Genomic DNA, 21,743 nt, shown 5'->3' on the forward strand with positions numbered 1-21,743 from the left:
TAATTTAAAAACAAAACAAAAAACTTTAAAGAAAAGGAGGGACATAATATTAATAATGTTATTGGCATAATGTTGATTAAAAGAAAAAATGTAATCTTCTAATCTTCCAAACATTTCAGGTTCTGGCATTAGTAAGGCTTTATAAATCTGAAAACTTTTGTGTGTGCGTGAAGTCTGACTTTTTAGCACACTTTAAGGACAAAATATACAGCATGTTTTATACACAAGGCCACAGCTCATCTTATATGATACGAAGTGAATCAATAACATTTGCTGTTTGTCTCAAATATGGAAGGAAAAAAATACAATAAAAAAATACAGTATCATTTATATACAGTATTTATATAAGACAAAAAAAAATTATAAAATAAAAACAGTTTTATGGCTGGTAAGGAATATTTACTCCTGGTAAACAACCTGAATTCACTTGCTATTGCATGCGCAGCTTAAAGTTACCCTGTGAGGAACTGTTGCTGGTATGGTTGATATTGTGGAAACAGTCTAATGGTGTGGACCCTGTCAGACCCTCTTACTCAAACACCAAGACCTAGTTGAGACTCTTAACTCTGTGTGTCCAACTCTGTCTCTCCTTGAATTGGACTTTAATGGAAAAAGACTTCGTTGAAACAAATAGTTCCGGATTCTATCTCCTCTCCTTATTATAACTGTAACTGCCTATAGGTTGAATAAATCTTTATTGCAAACCTATATGGCCACGTAAAAACATACATTAATTTTATTGTATATGTATATGTCATACTCCCCCTGCCACAAGTGAAATCTTTTCCACATGTATAGTATAATATACAAGTAGTCATTTAAAAGAGTGTTATAATTTGACTAGAAGCTTATTATATTCTTTCCACGCTGTGCTGATTATTTTTTATTATTATTTTATTGAGCTGTCAGTATGTTTCATGTAAAAAAAAAACTGCAGAACACCATTGCTTGTTATTCTAGTGCATATTGGCTTTCTTGGACACTAAGTCAATACTTTAAAGGGGTATAGTGGGATTTGATTATCACAAAAGCCCTGTATTATTTTAATGTGTCTGATTTTAATGTTTGATGTAAACCCAGACATCTGTATAGGATACTTCACTTTTTATATTTTATAAAGAAAATGTGAGTGGTGCTTGATAATGCAAGTGTTTGCATAGTGTCCCCTGCAGTCAAAAGAGTCCACCGCCAAGTCTCTATGATATGGCTTGGGTCCCTCCTTAAATTTACATTTATGGTATTGTTTGGGAAGTCTTATCTCTTCGAAAAATAACCTTAAATCACTTAGATTTAGGGGTTTGTTTAAATCCCTAACCCGAAGTATGAGCAATAGTCATAACACCACTAGGGGCCGTATATACTGAAATAAATGTTGTCCACCCACACTGTTTTTCAATTTAATTTTTGCTTTTGCGATCTCAAATGTTTTCAATGGCATCGGCATATGGTTTTAGCATATAATGTGATCTTTAGCATTTTAAATTGCCAAATTAAAAAATGTGGCTCCATATTGCAGATGCACTCACTGAGCACTTTATTAGGAACAAATATACAATTATTCATGCAAATTTCTAATCAGCCAATCATGTGGCAGAAGTGCAGTGCATAAAGTCATACAGATATGGGTCAGGATCTTCAGTTAATGGTCACTTCAACCATCAGAATGAGGAGAAAATGTGATCTCAGTGATTTAGACCGTGGCGTGATTGTTGGGCTGGTTTGAGCATCTGCTGATCTCCTGGGATTTTCCAGAGGTGCAATTATAACTACTCTCGTTACAGTACTTGAGTAAATGTTTCTCAAACTAAATAATAATACTTTTACTTGAGTTGATAAAGTATTCAACTTCACTACAATTATTTTTCACCACAATTACAAAATACAAAAAATAATAATAATATTTTAGAATTTTTGTGAAAAACTCATGAGTGCTAAATATGTTCATAAACTAAAAGGCACTGTGCGCAGCACAACGGAAGCCCACAGGGCACAGCATCATGACCACACTACACAGGGCAATAAAATGCTGGTGTTTCATTAGCTTCTTCAGGACTTTCTGCCCTGCCACTATACAAGAACTGTAATACTGTGATTTTCTGCATATTTCAATAAATTCTGGAAAGGAGCCGTTCATTCAGGTTCCAGGGAACCCTCTGAACAAGTTTAGCCACTGATCAAACTACACTTGTTTTTAAGATAAGCAATATTTTAACTGTGTCAAACATTAACACAATGAAGTTTGACATATATGTGGGGATATCTTGTTTACTTGCTACTATGTGTCTAAAACAAACTTTTTATATACCTTAGAAAGATACAATACCAATAGGGTCAGAAATTTACGAAAATATCCCAGAAATTCTAAACATTAGGGCAAAAAATGCCCATGGGATCTTCTTTAGACTTTTCACTGAACATCATTTTTGTTCCTCGCACCATCACTCTCCGCTTCTATCAAACCACATCAGTTTGGTATTGTAATCCCATGTTATATTCTGTAACCCGTTCACCCCTCTTGTTCAAAATAAACTGTTCTAGCGGGTAACACTCTCAGTCGCGATGCTGTACTGTATTTCTCTGCCCTGTTCTGCTCTTTATCTGTCTGAAAAGCCTCACCCGCTAGAGGCCAAAATTGTGCAAGGGATGGATGTTAAATAAAGAAGGTATGAGAAATCTCAAAACATAATATAACCAAATAATACAATTTAATTACTAATAATATCTCGATGTTATATAACCATAATGTTAATTAAGACTTTATTATTTCAACTGTAATACCATAGTACATATCCAGAGCAACAACTTTTATTGTTTGAATCAATCATACCTCTCACAAAACACTGTGTGAAATTTTTATTTTTGCCTTTTTTTATTCAGCTGTCATGTAGGAGTTGATAACAGTTTGCTTAATACTCTCATTCCATATCTGGATAATTGCTACAATATAGGATAAATTCCCTCCTTTATGATACTGCATTAAATTAGTTTTGAACAGTATGTTAACTTAATAGCCAAAATACTTGGATTTATATGAATGAGAATAAACCTGAAATAGGAATGTGTTTCAGTCACAATGCACATTATGTAGTTTAAAGACATTTTGAATATTACAAATGGCTATTACTATTTACATAAATGTTCTGTTTGTCCAAGTATCCTCTTGCAGCAATGCAGGTCTTTGGCATTGCAAGTGTAAAGTAACTTGTAAGAACTGAATAACTCAGCAAATGGGGGGAAAAAAAACACTGTATTGTGATTCCTGCATGGTAGCGTGGAACAAAATTGAATAAAAATCACTTAAAACAATTATTTCAAACCATAATAATATTGGAAATATGTTATTTTGACAGTATTTTTGAACAATAGAATGCATCCTTGGTGAAAGGAAGCATACATTTCTTTCAAGTCTTTATGTTCTAAAAATGGAAGTGTATATACTATATATAATATAGTTTTCATGACGTAACTTGTAACATAATTAATTGAGTAGTTTTTTGGCAAACTACTTATTTACTCTTACTTGAGTCATAATATTTCTTAGTACTTCTACTTGTACTCAAGATAATCATTATTACCATTGGGATTTTCAAACACAACAGTCTCTTGAGTTAACATCCATTTTGTGCCAAAAACAAAAAAACATCCAGTGAGCGGCAGTTCTGCACACAGAAATGCCTTGTTGATGACAAGAATGAGAATGGCCAGACTAGTTCGAGTTGACATAAAGGCTCCAGTAACTCAAGTAAACACTCTGTTATATTGTAGTGAGCAGAATAGCATCTCAGAATACACAACGTGTCGAAACTTGAGGCGGATGGGCTACAACAGCAAAAGACCACGTTGGGAACTTTATTAGAACCACAGTGTTACAAAACAAGTGCTCAGTGAGTGTATTTTACAGAGTTGCAATGAAGTCTTTTGACGGTGCCTTGCCCGAGTGGGTAGATAACAATGCGATAGCCCACATTGAGTTAGATCTTCCAACAACTGAACAAGTTAAGCCTGAATTCCTTTTTACTTCAAATATTACTGAGAATGGCAGTTGTTCTCCATCTGGATCATTCATTTGGGTAGATTTTTCATGACTTCTTATGGAGACTGGAAACAGAAAACAGTCCAGTTCAATCAGAATCATCAAGGCGATGCCCAGTGGTTTGTCAGGAAAACTGTGGAATCGTGGCACTGCATCTATTTTATTTTAGCACAAGGGTGCGTTCGGTGTGAATGGCCCCCAAAGTTAAAAGAACTTCAACGTCAACTCAAAAAACAGGTCTCAAGACACCTGCATTCTGTTAAATTCATTGTAATTCGTCTAGCTTTTTTAGTGCAAAAACCTGTTTGGTTTCAATGGCCCCTAATAATGCTAAAATGTGAAGCAACAAAAAGGAAAGCACTACATGGGACAAGGGCAGCTGCCAGCATCATAACTTCACAGAGCATTAATTGTTCACCGCTGTCAGCAGGATTGTCTCTGCTCGTTAAACCCTGGCCAAGGAGCGGCCCATCAGCCAAATTGGAGTCCAGTTGGTATGTAAGTAAAAGTTCCAGGGAATGATGTCTGCGCATATCAGAGCGAGGTGTCAGCCTCAATTTTGGAAAATGTGCTGAGGCCAGGTAGAACTCTCCACCACTAGTAGCCTCATATTCACAGTGGCGACTCAAAATGTGAATCTGCCAATTATTACAGACTGCAAAGTCAACAATTGATCAGAGTAAGTTTTTTCTCAATAAAAATGATGCAAATTGGTAAATATTTAAAGAATATTTCATTAGTGGTGCTTGCTAAGGCTATTAGGCCAACTATTGCTCACTCTTAAGATAAGGGATTTTAACAAATCTTTAACCCCATGTATTGAACTACAAGGCATAACTCATCTAGCAGTGTATGTACATGTGTAAGAACATCAATCAAAACTGATGAAAAATGTCTCTGGTGCTGAGGTGGATAAACCAAAGTATTCTGGAACCCATACTTTCATTAACCATGACCGCTTTCTGATCTGCTGGTAAAGACTGCACTCTCTGGCCTCAATATCCAAATATTTGTACAATTGCCTTGACTCAGTGCACTGACAAAACAGGGAAAAGATGTTTTCTTTTAAAAAAGGGGAAGAAATGTTTGAAAAACAAGCCTCTTTTATTCTTGCCATTACATGTATAAAAGATGGACTCAAACGTATTGAGTATCGCTTTGCCCTATCAGTTCACTTAGCCTCAGGAGGTAAAATACTTTTGTTAACAGCCATGTTAGTTTGACGGTGACACTTCATGGACAGAAATTATGGGGTGGTATTAATGATGAGGCAGGTAATAGCAGTGTGACCCCATAATAATCAGTTAGATTGGCATTGTGGATTTCTCAAGACCAATGTAAATTTTTTCAGCTCTAAGATTATTAATATTTATCATGGTAAATTAAAAAATAAACAAATAAATAATAATAATAAAAAATGAGGGTACATTTCCCAGAATCAAAATACACCAAAGTTCTGAAAAAAATAATGTATGGTAATTAAACAGCCAAAAAAACTAAACATTTAAATTCCTTTTGGAACTTTACTAAAATGTTAGGTGCAACGTTTTTGAGTCAAAAAAAGTTTTGAGTTTGTTCTTATTTATGTCAGTCTAGCTAACAGACTTGTTGTGAATGTCACACACTCGTTCTCCATCGGAAATCTCGCCTGAGAGTATGAGAGGAGATGTTGTTGTTAGAGATGTCAGCTCGCCAGAAGAGGGCATTCGGATTCTGCCTGACAAAATGATGGTGCGAAAGGCAATCGTGGTTAACCACTCACAACACTGCTGCATCTCTCTACTGTCGGGAAATGTACAGAAGAGGAGAAACATACCCGATGGAGTGGAATACACTTAGAATAATTTCAAACTGTATTCACTGACGGCATTATTTTAGGTGCGCGTTGAAATCTCCTCGACAACATAACACTGACTTTTAGAGACAAAATATATATAGCCTAGTTACGCTTCAGCTCCATCATTTGTTAAAGACAGTATTTGCGCAGTACGCAACGATGGAATATAATGAAGCGGAGAGGAATTGCTGGGATTTCCACAAGTTTGACTTGTGGTAGATAACTTGGATTTGGAATCGCGCGTTTCTTGCTCTGTTTTTATATATCATTTTAGGGTATCAACTTGTTTTATGTGGATGTTTATTTTGAACACCTGACGTATCTAAATTCGCTTTGGAGGGGAATTGAAAGACATGGTCAGTGGTCAGTCGCGAGAGACTGGCATCAACGGATACTAGGAAGGTTTCCCGCGCCTGCTCTGCGGACTGCAGGCGGGAACGTGGAAGAACCGACGCATCTGAGGAGAGCGCATGCCATGCCGCTTCGGGTGTCGCGCGATAGAAAGCTGTAAAACCTGTGGCCAGGAGTTGACTGAGACGCGGTGATGGGTGAGTTTACGGAAGTTCACTCGGACCCGAGTGAACTGCGAAACTAAATAAATATTTTTATTTTATTTTTTTGCAAACATGGAAACCACAGCGTGTGTTTTATCCACAGTTAATACGGACAAATTAAAGAAAGACACATTACCTACAGTTAAAGCGTTTCTTTTAATTGTACAGTTGTCATTCAAATGATGTCCGTGCATTGAAACTACGGAGAGATATGCATAAAATGTTCTCATGTTTGGCATATTGCATGCTTGTCAATGCGTATGACATTTTAGGACTATTTGCATGTTTTAATTATTATTTATTTTTGCATTCATTTTGCATCATGTCTATTTCTAGATCTGATTTTGCAGTCTGCAATTTACTATGGATGATTCTGGTGAGCTATACAGTCAAGTGCATCCGTCCATTCGTTTATTCGATGGGCTTCTCCATCCCTCACTGTTATAAAGAGCAGCCCGACGCCAGATCATTGATTGACACTGGAATGTAAATCGGACCTCGTTTTTGGAGGCGAGGCAACTTTTCAGCGCGTGCCTGTTCATTATTGATAGTTTGGAGATAGAAAATTGCTAGTTGCGGCTATATCCTACGATAAACCTGCTTAGATGCTGGTTCTAATCGGGTCATTTTGCATTTATTTATTTGCATATGCCTATTGCACAGCTTTAAAATCGATTAATATTTAGCCAGAATTCTATGCGTTTCTTATAGTCTTCTTTTACGCTTTCTTGGACCATTATTTAACAATGAACTGAGGTTAACTGTAAACTGCAGACCTTCTCATGGCCGCGTTAGAGTGCTTGATTATAGATGTGCCTTCAATCATTTTACAAGGGCTATTTGACAGATATGCGACCTGCTCTGATTGTTATTCGTTAGCACCGTGCGGCGAGATGGCCTTCCACAGCTCGTAAAATAATGAGCTATGCTCACTGCTTTGAGCCACTGTAGTGGGAGATCTTGACAGCAAACATAAAATAATCAACCGAGCAAAATATTGGAGCATCACTGCAAGGGGCATATGTAGGTCTAAAGAGGCAATATACATTTTACCAAAATAATAGCTGCATTGCCTCTAAAAAAAGAAAAGTGGCAGTGTAAGTTTGAATCAAATTAATTTTCATTAGACTTCACTTGGATCATTAACTTTATCAGCATCATTTCATTAGTAAATGTCATTAAACCGATACAGTCTAATTGTATTTTTGATATGAATTGAAGGCAGTGATGTAATTGCTTTATTGTGACTGCAGCCTGCTCATATCAGTTGTTGGTATGCTCATGGATGTGAGCATCTTTGTACTTGGTATTTGTGATTTTCTTTAACAAAGTACTGTAAATTCAGCCAAAGCTTTACATGTTTGAATTGTGGCATTTTTAAAAAAAATGCTGCATGCATGGTTTTGCAATAATTTTGCCTTAAAGCAAAATGGTTGTTGTTATATTCCATAACCACCTGTATGAATTCCTGTTATAAAGATACTAATATCCCATGCCCACTTCCTTCTTCAGCTGATCCAGACAGATAATACTTTATGATATTCAATTCAGACTGTTATTTCTAGCCAGCTTTGTGACATTGTTTGATAAGTTTTTACATCAGGCTTGGCATTGAAAACCCTTTTACAGCAACAGAGTTTGGCTATAAATTTTAGAAAGATCAAGCACAAAAGAAAAAAATCCCATTACGGAAAAATAAATCTAGGCTTAGGCAGAGAGAGACCTTCGCACAAAGAACAAGTGTATTTTAGCCAGACCTCTGACCTCAAGAGCGAATGTTTAGTTGTGGATTCACTGCTGATACAAAGCCTCACTTCATCCCTCCCACCTCTTTTATTTTGACAAGAACATCACCTTGGTTTTCCTCTGCCCATTATGGTGAGATGGACAAAGGCTGGCAGCACAGTGACTGAATAGCCAGGAAAATATAACCGATTTGGTTGACTAACAATCATTTAGATTATAATTAGGGACTAATAGGATGGCTGAGGCATATCTCTCAGGACATATCCTTTCATGCTGTAGTGGGCTCATGTCCAAGCTTATTGCAGCACTGGCTTGCACTGATAGCATGTTTAACATTGCCAAAGAGGAGAATTAAACAACATGCCATGGCTGGATTGATTTAAACAATCACCACTGTTAATTGGGTCCCACGTGGTATAATATTGCTGTATAAATATAATACTTCAAGGATGCATAATAACATCACAATTACAACTTTTCTAATTAGTCTTGTTAATCTTTGCTTTGGAACAGCAAAATAACAGATAGGATTGTACTAGCAGAACAGTATAAATTAAATAAAGTAATTGTTCACCCTAAATGAAAATTCTGTCACCATTTACTGACATGGCAAATCCACTTTCTTTTGTGGAAATAAAAAGTAATTTTTTTTAAGAATATCTTGTCTGCTCTTTTCCATATAATGAAAGTAAAGGGGGATTGTCTCCTTTAAGCTCCAAAATGAAAAAGTATCATGAGAAAGGACCATAAATTAGTTATTAAAGTAGTCCAGATGACGTATGCACCATTTTCCAAGACTTCTGAAGTTGTACAATAGCTATAAAAACTCCTTTTGTGATCCACAGAAGAAAGAAAAATTATACAGTGTTTTAAAGACATGAGTATAAGTACATGATGACAGACTTTTTATATCTAGGTGAACTATTCCTTTAAATAGCTTGATTTGGTTATCACATTAAGCAGTTACTTAATTTTTAATTTTTTTGTCAATTACAGGCTTTGCCATGAGGCACCACTGGTTCATGGTGCCACTGCTAATGCAGGCATGGCTCTCCGCCACTCCATGCTTTGGTGATCGTCCCTGCCCTCGGAGCTGCAGATGTGATGGCAAGATTGTATACTGTGAGTCTAGCGCGTTCCGTGATGTTCCCAAGAACCTCTCTGGTGGCTGTCAGGGTCTGTCTCTACGATATAACAGCTTGGCAAGCCTAAAAGCAGGCCAATTTGTTGGCCTCAACCAGCTCATTTGGCTGTACCTGGACCACAACTACATTGCCAATGTGGATGCTCGCGCCTTTCAAGGGATACGGAGGCTCAAAGAGCTGATATTGAGCTCCAACAAGATCACACTGCTCCATAATACCACATTTCACCTGGTACCAAACTTGAGGAACCTGGACCTCTCTTATAACAAGTTACAGGCTCTTCAGCCAGGCCAGTTCCAGGGACTGCGCAAGCTTCTCAGCTTGCACATGCGCTCCAACTCCCTGAAGAATCTTCCCTCGCGCCTTTTTCAGGACTGCCGTAATCTTGAGTTTCTTGACCTTGGCTACAATCGTCTGCGCAGCATCACCCGCAATTCCATGTCTGGCCTCCTGAAGCTAACTGAGCTGCATATCGAACATAACCAGTTCTCCAAAATCAACTTCTTCAACTTTCCACGCTTCTACAATTTACGGTCTCTTTACCTACAGTGGAACCGCATTCGGACCATGAGCGAAGGCCTTACTTGGACCTGGTCATCTTTGCAGAAACTTGACCTTTCAGGAAATGACCTGCAGGAGATAGATGCAGAGGTGTACCGGGCCATGCCCAACCTGCAGATGCTTAACCTGGATTCAAACAAGCTTGTCAATGTGTCTCAGGAGGCTGTAGATGCCTGGGCCTCTCTGACCACAATTAGTCTGGCAGGAAACATGTGGGACTGTGGACCAGTTGTGTGTCCCCTTGTGGCCTGGCTGAGAAACTTCCGTGGAAACAAGGAGATTAATATGATTTGTGCATTACCCAAAAATGTTCAAGGTGAGAAGGTTATGGATGCTGTTGACGCCAATCGAGTTTGCAGGATTGCCCCCGTTACACCATCAACAGGAATTGCTCCCTCTACCCCATTTGTTGTCTTTACCCAAACCCCTGCTAGCTCTTACATCCCAACTATCAAACCTGGAGACAGCAGAAGGGGCAAGGGTTCATCTTTGGAAGGTACAACCTCTTTAGCACCTTCTCAGCCTGCTGTTTCACCACCTGAGCAAGACTTTGAGCCGGTATCCTTCCACAAGATAGTGGCAGGAAGCGTTGCACTCTTCTTGTCAGTTGCTATGATCCTCCTAGTAATTTATGTCTCATGGAAGCGCTACCCAAGCAGTGTTAAGCAGCTACAGGAGAACTCAGCTGCTGCTCGCAAACGCCGAAAAAAGTCACGGGAGACTGAGCGCACACTCAGCACACCATTGCAGGAGTACTATGTGGACTACAAGCCTAATAACTCGGAGGCCACAGATGTGCTGGTCAATGGTACTGGACCATGCACATACACCATCTCGGGCTCCAGAGAATGCGAGGTATGACACTACACCTCTGCTTCTTCATTACAAATCTATTTGGTTTGTTGGGCAATAGAGTTAGATTCTTCAACTTCTTGTCTAAAAATCATTGCACAAATTCTGATTGGTAACATTTTTAGAGCATTTTATCTGTCGGATTAAAGTGCATGTGTGGGTGGGATATGTATTTAGCAGGGATATCTTTTAGTGGATATGTTTTGATACTGTATGTGTTTGGGACAATTTGTGGTTTGTTTAGCCTTTGACGAGATGCTAATTTGAAATCGCATATTGGGTATTTATGAGTCCTGTTCATTTAGTTTTTTTTGTGTTTGTTGTATTATAGCCGTTTTCTGATAGTTCTGGTAACATGAGTACTGACAATATTATGGATAATTGTATTTTGGGCTATGATATGGCATTATGTATATCTAGACTACAGTGTAAGGTCTACCTACAATGCCTTGTTCTTCCTGTGAGGCATTTACTTGATGTGGATAGGATGGTTTTATGTATGATCTACAGCAGGCTTGTCAAACTCAGTTCCTGGAGGGCCGCTGCCCTGCAGAGTTTAGTTCCAGCCCTGATCTACAGTATCAAGCAGATTCTTGCTTGTACTCTTTTTTTAACCAGACATTTGTGTCACAATTATTTTGTTATCGCCTGTAAAATAATATGCTTGCCCAACTAGGGGTGTGCGATATTGACAAAAAATTATATCTCAATATTTTCTGGGATTTTGCCGGTAACGAAAAACAGACGATATTTTGCATCCTTCAAAAAAAATTGTTGAAGGCTTATATTGTACCAGTTTCCTCTTACAACATATTAATAGCATAACATGATAATATTGATTGTTGATATTATTATTCGAAAAAGTAAGAACAATGCAAAACACTGCTCTGCTGTAAGGTGAACTGTGCAGCATAAAAACAAGAAGCGAAAATATGACATTGTAATAAAAGCCACCAAATGCAAACTTCTTTCAAACAGCACAAGAATTTTTTTTTATTGCATTTGTAAACAAATTACACCCTTCTGTAAATGTTTGCATAAAATCAAAGATGAAAAAAAAATGCCCAGGCAGTGTGTATCTTGGGTCTGAAGTCTTCAAAATTTGTTTAAAACTCATCTCTCTCAACCGCTTGAATTGGCCATGTCTTTTGCGATGTAATTGGTGTCAGCGTTTGTTATATCTTGCTATCTGTCGCTTTTTTTGTCATAAGGACATTTTTTGTTAAACGATTCGGCCAAAGTTTGTTGAGTGTGTGTTTTTGCTTTTACCCTGTCAGCTGCAGGCGTGTTGTGTTCAGTTGACTCGGGAAGCTTTTCATATTCCTCATATTCAGTGCTGTGGGTAGTTCGAAGATGGTGAAACAGGTTGGTTGTCAAGCTGCTTTCGACTGTAACCGATTTTTGACACAGTTTGCAGATTGCCGTCTTTTGACTAGCATCTAACCTTTCAAAACCAAACCACCTCCATGCTATTGATGACGAACAACGTCTAGCAATTTAATAAGCGTGGGTTGCAAGGTTGTTGATGTTTGATGATCTTATCCTCTTGCCGTTTTTTCGCTCATTATTAACTTCTGTCATACACACCGCAATCTTATGTGCAACATCACAATCTGAATGCGAATGTGCAGTAGTATATACTACTTTGCTGCAGCACGCACTGAATTCGTGGACACTTAATACAGCTTTTTGAATGGTTTTTGAAAATGAGTGACATACTCGATAATGTGAATTCGCATATCGTTAAAACAACAATTGCGATATATATCGTATACGATAATATCGCACACCCCTATGCCCAACTACTCCAAAGACCAAAATGGATTGGTTTAGTCTTTTGGAAACTTCAAAGACATCCTGTTAGTGAAAAAGCCTAACCATCTTTCTAATCCAGAATCTTTTTGATTAATCTGTTCTTTAAGCACTGTTTGATCCATGCTCAGTTAGAGTGAAAGGGAGCAAAGATGGTACTCTATTCTATTTCCTCTTTTCTGCTTCTCATGCTTCTCTTTAATGACACCCACACTTTATCTTCCAAGAGCTCTTTTTTAAACTTCTTCTCTGTGTTTCACATTATACAATTTTTTTTAGCCTCTTATGTATGTTTCAGACTCATCCTCTCCTCTTGAACCATCTTTACCTCATTTTTAGATTCTCCCTGTTGTTCTACAACAGAATCTGCAGTACCGATTTACAAAATACTAATTTTCACAGTGTGTCAATCTGTCATACTGATGTGAATGCGCATGTGTGTGTGTGTGTGTGTGTTTGTGTTGACAGCTGGGGTCAATTGATGCTCTTTAAGCAGCTGGTTTGGTCTGTAGTTTGTGTGCTTTGCTATACTTACATGTGTTCATGCATTTCTCAAGGGGTAGCTGCTACCATTAATCCCTAGGGCTGCCTGTCAGTAGTGCAAGAAGGTGTCATTAGATGCAGAAAGTGCCTCTGGCAGAGCCATGATAGGGGCCTATGTGCTGGTGGCAAGCAAGACAGGCCTGAGTGAAACAAGAAAGTTAGGTAGACAGGCTAGAAGACCGATTGGCATGATGCTAGACAGGTAAACAGGCAAGTCGCAGGAGGAGAGGACATTAAAGATGGGTGAGAGCACAAAGGCAAACAGCGTAACATTCTGACAGTGATGCTGACCTCTCCACATGGGCCCCTGTCCATTCCCTGATCTTCCAACTCAAATAATTTTTTGAGAGATCAGAGGTGCACTTCAGAGTCCAGCAGATTCACATGTTTTCCTTTGTGACTTCCTGAAGTCAAAAGACTTTTTTCATTTTAATGTGTAAATCGCTTTAGTCTCTTACACAGCGTGCATCCACTTTGTGCCATTTTGTGATGAAAGGTCCTGGCAACAAAAGAAGAAAAAAGTAACAAAACATTATGTCACAATGTATCCACTTAGTCCTTTTTTAGGCATGCATAATGGAAAATTGGCTTATGATGGTAGCTGTGTTTTAGAACACGGTAGCTATTTGTTTTGCTGGTCTAACCTGGTCATTAGCTGGTCCAAGCTGGTCATTAGCTGTTTGACCATCCACCTTGTTACAAAAAACAGCTAATGACTACCTGCAGCTGGTCTGAACAGTTGGTAGCTGGTTTCTTGCAGGTCTATGCTGGTCTAAATTGGTCATTGGCTGATCCTAGCTGGTTTTTACTCATCCAAGCATGTTGACCATCCACCTTGTTTCAAAAACCAACTTGGCCACCTGCAAGCTGGTATCTTGCTGGACTAAACTAGTAATTTGCTGGTTGACCGGCCACCTTGTTCAAAAACCAGCTTGGCCACCTGAAGCTGGTTTGACTGACTAGTAGCTGGTTAGTTGATGGTCCAAGAGAGTCTACCAGCATGAACCAGCAAATGGCCATCTTAGACCAGCTGCCATGTTCTAAAACACAGCTACCAGCATAACTGGATTGTCCAGCAGGGATTGCCTAAAGCTTCAAACAAGTCTATTCAATTAAGTACATAATCATCAAACTGTCTCGTGCAGTGTGTACTTATTTGATCTATTTCATGTTTTCCATTAACCCTTATGTTGTGTTCTGGTCATTTTGACCCAAAGAGGATTTTCTTTTGCCTGAAAATGCTAGTTAATGTTATCCTATTGGACTAAAACTGACTGCTCACACAGGATATCACAACTTCGCCTTGTTACACTTTTGGTGTTCCTGGTCAAACACTTGTGTGTTTTATAATGTTGTTTGGATGAATGGATGTTGGATGCAGTTCAGGGTAGGCTAGCGTTCATATCTGTGAAAAAGAAAGCATGTAATACTCCAAAGAGTTTGTGCGGGTACGTGAGCATGCGTGTGCTTGTGTGTGCGTGCACATTTGTGTGTGTGTGTGAGTGTGTGTGTGTATGTGCATGTGCACAGGTCCGAGGCCTTTATGTTTGCAAGCATATATGCACATGTGAACATGAACATGATGAACATGCTCCTGAACACTCAATTGTTCTCTTATTTTTTATCTCCCCCATTCATTTTCAATGGCCGGTCATTTTTGACCGGGAACACCTCAACTGTGACTTTGTGCCATTTTGTACAAAATAAAAGCATTTCAAAACTTTATGGTTAAACATTAAAGCACTATAGTGTGATAAATAGTACAGAATGTTTTCATATTTTATTTAATATTGCCAAAATGATCCACATATAATGTTTTATTCACTCAAAAATGGAGGTGTATATGCTCAGATCAATGAGGCATACGATCAATAAGTTCCAAAAAGAAATACAAAACCTGTGCTAATTGAAATAAAATAAGTTGGCAAAAAGATATAATACAATATTTGGTAATGATATAGCATAATGAGACATTTATAAGCAATTGTTATGTATCTGGTCATTTGAACACTAAATTAGGTTAAAAATATCAACACAGCACAAGGGTTAATAGTCTATAACTCTGAATTGTTTGCCTCCTTTTCCCCCTACTGTCCTCCATACGACAGCATTGCTGCATCAACGCTAATGTGGTTTGGCTTCCCTCCCGTGCAGCAAAGCGCACGTCACCCATGATTGATGAGTTCTATTCTCTCTCCAGCGATTTGGTATTCCGTGCGCACACCTGATTTACAGGCTTTTCACATCAAGCCAACAGACTAGATTCAAACACACAGTTCAGATTGCTCCTGTCTCAAAAACCAGTGTTCTACTGATGCCTTACATCGCCTCTGTTGCGAATCACAAATAGCGTAAATGTGTGGAAGAGACTCTTAAGAGAGACTGTCCTCTGACCTCACCTTGAGAGAGGTTCTCCGTTAAGCTGACATACGATTTGGCCATCTTTCATCATAAAATATAATGCCAAGATCTAATGTCTTCTTCAATCGATTTGGAGCAGCAAAGGGTCTTTATCGACAGAACTAAATAAGGCTCGACTGAGGATGAAGGGCCTCTTGAATCCAGTTATTTAGGTGATGAGCTTCATGGTATAACAGATCTCATTGAGTTCTTAGAGATGCGTTGGCTTCTGCATTGTGCTATACTATACACTACACTAGATTATAATATTTATAATAAGTGGCATATGCTTCCAGTTCCTTTTACATTCATTATTGCAGTTAAAGAGACATATGACCAAACCCTTCATAAATTTTTACATTGTCGATTTTACCTCTAGACATGATCTCATAAAAAATAAAATACTCATGTAAGGGAAGGGGCATCATTCAGTCTGACCCATTGGGGCTATTGTGTGCATATGTGTAAGCCATGGAAGTGCTGAAATCATCAAGTGTGTTTGTGAAAGCACCTCATTCAATATTTATTCTCTTTAGTTGTGAGCAATTAGGCCAACCATCACATTTTGGTGTATTGTACATTATGTTGCTGTCACATTTGCATTAAAAGATTAACCTGTCAGCTCGTGATGTGTTTCTTGGATTTAAAATAGCTCTAATTGTTTTTTAAAAAAAATGAAAACATATTTTGCTTCAGTATAACTGTGGAAGGCCTACAACTAAGGAATTAATCATCATTAGACTAAACAAATTTTAGTTAACAAATTGGTGTTGAGCAGTACATTTGACCCCTCTAACTAATGAAAATGGACTAATCCTTCCAGCAGACAAGAGTGCCTGTTAGAGATTAATGTTTGTGCAAAATCTGGTTAGCAGTACAGAATGAGTCCATGACTTAAAAACTAGAGAACTTGACTAAACTAGAGATGGAAAGGTAAAGTGTATTTTATATATATATATATATATATATATAAAAAGATGGGAAACTGTTTAAAAATCAATTTTATAGTTTAATATTTTTCCAGTAAAAATATCTAATCCTTAAAACAAGATACATTCTGTTATGAAGGCAGGATCTAAACGCTGTTTATTTGCAAAATAACTAGACAAACACTGGAACAAATATTACGTCCACAATGGGAAAATAAAACAAAAACACGAAAGACATACAAGGGGTACACAGGTTGAGGAAACATCCACGGAGGGCAAAGGTAACATTAACAAACATCTACATTCAAACATCCACATTCAACGATCGACAGAGGACTGGAGGAACAGCAGGGTTTAAAATACACAGACACGATAATGACAAAATGACATGCAGGTGAAACAATGGCCCTGTCCCAAATGGCACACTCCGGACTTGTGGACTTCCTCAGAGTCCACACTTCGGTGACGTCATGCAGTGCAGACTTATAGGGCCCCTCGCGCAAGTCCACAAGGGCGCATTGAGAAGTATTTTTGGGACAGACTCGATCGTGAAGCGTGGTTATTGTTGGACAGGAGCTGCAGGTTCGGTTCGGGGAAATATGCTGCCTATTGTTGTTGTTTTTACTATTGTGTTTGCGAGATGGCTTGCCATGCAGAGAAATCACATTTATACGCTCCGACGTCGTAGAAGACAAGATTATTTTTCATGCATACAAATGCTGATGTTATGCACGGAGGAAAGGGTAAGCAAGTAAATGTTATTGACTTTATAGATAAACATATAACTTGTCAAAAGTCGTTAATGCATTAAGTCATTATTATTTGATTTACTGTTTAATTTTCTTTTTCTTTATATACATATATATATATATATATATATATATATATATATATATATATGTATTTTATATTTTTTATGTGTACCTTGTTTTTTTTATGTCGTTTTTAATTTACAGGTTTAAATATCCATACTTCACTTACATATGACTCAGTAAAGCCCTGCCATTCGGTTCTATATAATGAATCGTTATGCGATCAGCCTATTATTCAGCGCTATTACTATGTTTGAGACATCAACCACTGGTCGATGACCATAATGTTTGTATAAACTGTAGGTAACAACTGGTAAAATGTACACAGTCATAAAAACCATAATGATACTTACACTTAAATATTTTCTTCTCAGCCATGTTATCAATTGTCTGTGTCCGTGAGTGAAAGCGCTCTTCACACCAGTTGTCTGATTGGCCTTTCGCAAGGACTCCTGGGTACTTGAAGTGCATGAAGCCTGGATCTATGCGGGCTTCGCGGAAGACCGCTTCAAGGGTACAAAGGGGGCGCTGCTGAGCACACTTCAGAGCCTTAAAATGCTAAACGGGACGGCCTACGGACTCGTAGACTCAGCGAGCACGCGCAATTTAAGTCCACGAGACCGAAAGTCCGCATGAAGTGCGCCATTTGGGACAGGGCCAATAACAAAGTGCTGGCAGTGATGAGGGCCTGGAATCATGGGAATTGTAGTTTGTAACAGGTGACAAGAGAAACATGGGGCAGACAACAAGGGATCGTAACATAACCCCCCCTCTAAGGAGCGGATACTAGACGCTCCTAAAGAGAGAGAAAAAAAAAATACAAAACCATCCAAGGAGTGAGGGGGGCAGGCAGACCAAGGAGAGCACAAGGGGCAACCAGACAGTCCAAGGGGGCACAAGGGGCAACCAGACAGTCCAAGGGGGCACAAGGGGCAACCAGACAGTCCAAGGGGGCACAAGGGGCAACCAGACAGTCCAAGAGGGCACACAGGTTGAGGAAACATCCACAGAGTGCAACGGTAACATTAACAAACTTCTACATTCAAACATCCACATTCAACGATCGACTAGGAATGGAGGAACAGCAGGGTTTAAATACACAGACACGATAATGACAAAATGACATGCAGGTGAGAACAATAACAAAGTTCTGGCAGTGATGAGGGCCGGGAATCATGGGAATTGTAGTTTGTAACAGGTGACAAGAGAAACACGGGGCAGACAACAAGGGATCGTAACACATTCCCTGTACAAATAGTTTTTAATTAATTAATTTGTTTTTTTTAGAGAGTATATCTTAAACGAATTTGGCCTATTACACCTTACTGTCAAATTGTTGTTTTATTATTATTATTATTATTATTATTTGTAAGCATAAACCTTGCAAAATGTTGCTAGATTTATGCTTAAAACAAGAAAAAAAGACATTTAGCTAAAACGTTTAAAAAATAAACTGAATTCAAGATATATTCTCTAAAATCAAGTCTTATTATAGTATGCAACTGTGCTTCTCAAGTAAATGTATCTTGTTTTGAGGATGTTAAGATATAAGAAAAAATACATAAACACAGGTTAAGAAAAATATAGTTTGAAGAGAGGAAAATGTCAGTTTCATTAAGTTTCAGCATTTGAAATTCTGATTGAAATAAATACAAATATCAAAAATAAAAAATACAGTAATCTTCTCCTACAGAAAAAGTCAAGTAAAGATATGGTAAGGAATAAGCTATGTAGCTCAACAGATCCATCTCACTCTGACCTGAAAGTCACAGCCCATTTAATTTAGCACCAGTCGTGCTTTTTAATGTCTGCAGGGTACATTATCATTTATTGGGATTATCATAAACATGGACCTGCATCCTGGCACAAGGGCATGCCTGCCTACCCCCTCAAAATGAGATTCTGACAGCAAGACTTGGCATCAGTCATCACAAAATTCATAACCCCACTTTTCCACACCACTTTGTTTTTGTCCCCCTATCTTCAGGTTGGCAAAGCTTTGGCACCTGATAAATATTTATGACCGTCAGTGCCTGTCATTTTTGACCAAGGATCCTGCATAGTGAATGATGCTGAAGTGTCCTTAACATTTGCACCGATGAGCAGGGAGGAGGTACACAACCAACAAGGGCTCTTGCAACAAAAGTGGCCCCTCATGTCGGCTTATGAATACCATGTCCATTGAGGAGGAAGAGTGGGGGATATTGGGGATTGTAAGAGAGGGTTGTTTTCTGTCCCAGATGGCCTCTTGTATCTCAGTGTTATGAAAAACAGAGCTGGAGTGATTTGATGCTTAAATTGGATTGTACAGGGGTTTTGTCCAAATTGTGAGATTATAAAACATACATAATTTTGATTGAGAGGCTTCCGCAAATGACATTCTAAACAGAGAAATACAAGTGTCCTTGGCTGAAAAGAAAGCTAGGAATAGTGGTAATTCAATGGCTTATTCATGTCTGACCTTTTAACTCTCATACGCCTGTAGCGTTCTTTGAGGAAGCACTAGACTTCTGACATGAGCATGCATCATATATGCCACTGATTGTTTATTAACAATGTCATCAGCTCACTCTAAAACAGTGGTTCTTAAACGTGCGAGTGCCCTCAGATGGTAAGGAATATTTATCTGAAAATTTACAATACTAAAAATATAGACATTTTATAATATTGTAATAGCTCCGATATACAAAACAAATATATAATAAATGAAGTTACCGGTCTTTACTTTTATTCTTTATCAACAACAAAAAGAAACTAGGCCACCATGAGCCCTGAAACTAATGATAAAAACTACATATAATTAGCTAAATATAGTCAGTTTCCTAAATAAAATCATATACAATTTTCAGACCATTTCTAGTGCAAAATTTGCTGTTTTTCTCTCACACCAGAATCTTCTTCTTAAACCCCTCCCCTTAAAGGGAAAGTTCACCCCAAAATTAAAATTATCTACTGAACACCATCAAAGATTTTTAGAAGAACATCTCAGCTCTGAAGGACCATGCAATGGAAGCAAATGGTGGCCAGAACTTTAAAGTTACAAAAAGCACATTAATGCAGCATAAAGGTAATTCATATGATTCCAGTGGTTAAATCCATATCGTCAGAAGTGATATGATAGGTGGGATTGAGCAACAGATCAATATTTTTTACTATAAATTCTCCTCCCTTCCTACTAGGTTGCTATATGCACAAAGAATGTGAACCACCAAAAACAAAAGAAAAGGAAAGTGAAAATGGAGATTTATAGTACAAACGGGACTTAAATATTGATCTTTTTCTCACCCACACCCATCATATTGCTTCTGAAGACATGGATTTAACCACTGGAGTTAATCGTTTGTGTTCAGCAGCAGACAGAATGTCTTACACATCTGCCCTTGTGGCACCAACAATCATGCCACAGTCCAAATCACTGTGATCACATTTTTTCCCATTCTGATGGTTGATGTGAACATTAACCGAAGCTCCTGAACTGTATCTGCATGATTTTATGCACTGCACTGCTGCCACAAATTTAGCTGATTAGATAATCGCATGGAAGTTTGTTGGTGCCAGATGGGCTGGTTTGAGTATTTTTGTAACTGCTGATCTCCTGGGATAAAATGTACTATGAATGGTGCCAAAAACCAAAAAATCCAGTGAGCAGCAGTTCTGTGGATGGAAATGCCTTGTTGATGAGAGAGGTCAACAGAGAATGGCTAGACTGGTTTAAACTGACAAAGTCTACGGTAACTCAGATAACCACTCTGTACAATTGTGGTGAGAAGAATAGCATCTCACAATGCTATTCTGAGATGCGGGTTGGCGCTGATTTGGCGGCACTAGGGGTACCTAGACAATATTAATGAGGTGGTTTGTTGTGGCTGATCGTATTTCTGCAATGGATCATGCGAATAGGTGCTTTTTAATGTTCTTAATCTGCTTGCTTTCAGGTTCTTTGCACAATAATGTTATTTTGTATGCTACAAAGAGAGCAGTAAAAAGTGAGGTGGTCGAAACAGGAAGGTTTTTTTTCTGTTTACCCTTATAGCATGCTAGATTTATAGATTTTAATTGTATTTTTCAGCATTACATTTTTAGCATGGTATTGATATTGACATGTAACCAGTCTGACAGAAGAGTTCCTAGAACTTCTTGACAGATGGGAAACATATGTGTGTGTGTTTTTTAAATGTCACTCTGGTAGGGTCTTTCCACAGATCTGCAAAAGGATCGGTCAAGGAACTGGTCAGGGTCTTACAGCAATATAAAGTATCTTAACTACAGTAATACTGACAGTCCTTAAACTTACTCTCAAGAGATAATAATTTGCTCAATGCTGAAAAGATTTGTGGGAACATTGTATAGTACTTGGATGTTCTGATTTAAACAAAGATGCTATGTGGCTTGAAAAATGTGTCAACCAGTGCTCTTAAATGGCTCCAGCAAACTTAAACACAAATGCAAATGATGTTCATAAAAATAGTTGTAATGGTTTTGTTATTGTGTTACCCAGTTACCTTTAATTTACCTGCAA

The 21,743-nt window shown here is 38.2% G+C and overlaps 1 protein-coding gene across 1 annotated transcript in view; it reads left to right on the forward strand.

Moving 5' to 3' along the window:
- Positions 1–6,214: 6,214 nt before the first annotated feature.
- The window catches only part of LOC127636686 (leucine-rich repeat transmembrane neuronal protein 4), a 164,161-nt gene continuing 148,632 nt past the window's right edge, over positions 6,215–21,743 (forward strand). Inside the window, exons 1-2 of the mRNA XM_052117350.1 lie at positions 6,215–6,418; positions 9,167–10,731. Of these exons, the coding sequence (XP_051973310.1) occupies positions 6,415–6,418; positions 9,167–10,731 (1,569 nt within the window). The 5' untranslated portion in view covers positions 6,215–6,414. The remainder of the gene's footprint in view (positions 6,419–9,166; positions 10,732–21,743) is intronic.

This window comes from Xyrauchen texanus, chromosome 44 (genome assembly GCF_025860055.1).
Source record: "Xyrauchen texanus isolate HMW12.3.18 chromosome 44, RBS_HiC_50CHRs, whole genome shotgun sequence".
In the NCBI taxonomy this organism is placed as follows: Eukaryota; Metazoa; Chordata; class Actinopteri; order Cypriniformes; family Catostomidae; genus Xyrauchen; species Xyrauchen texanus.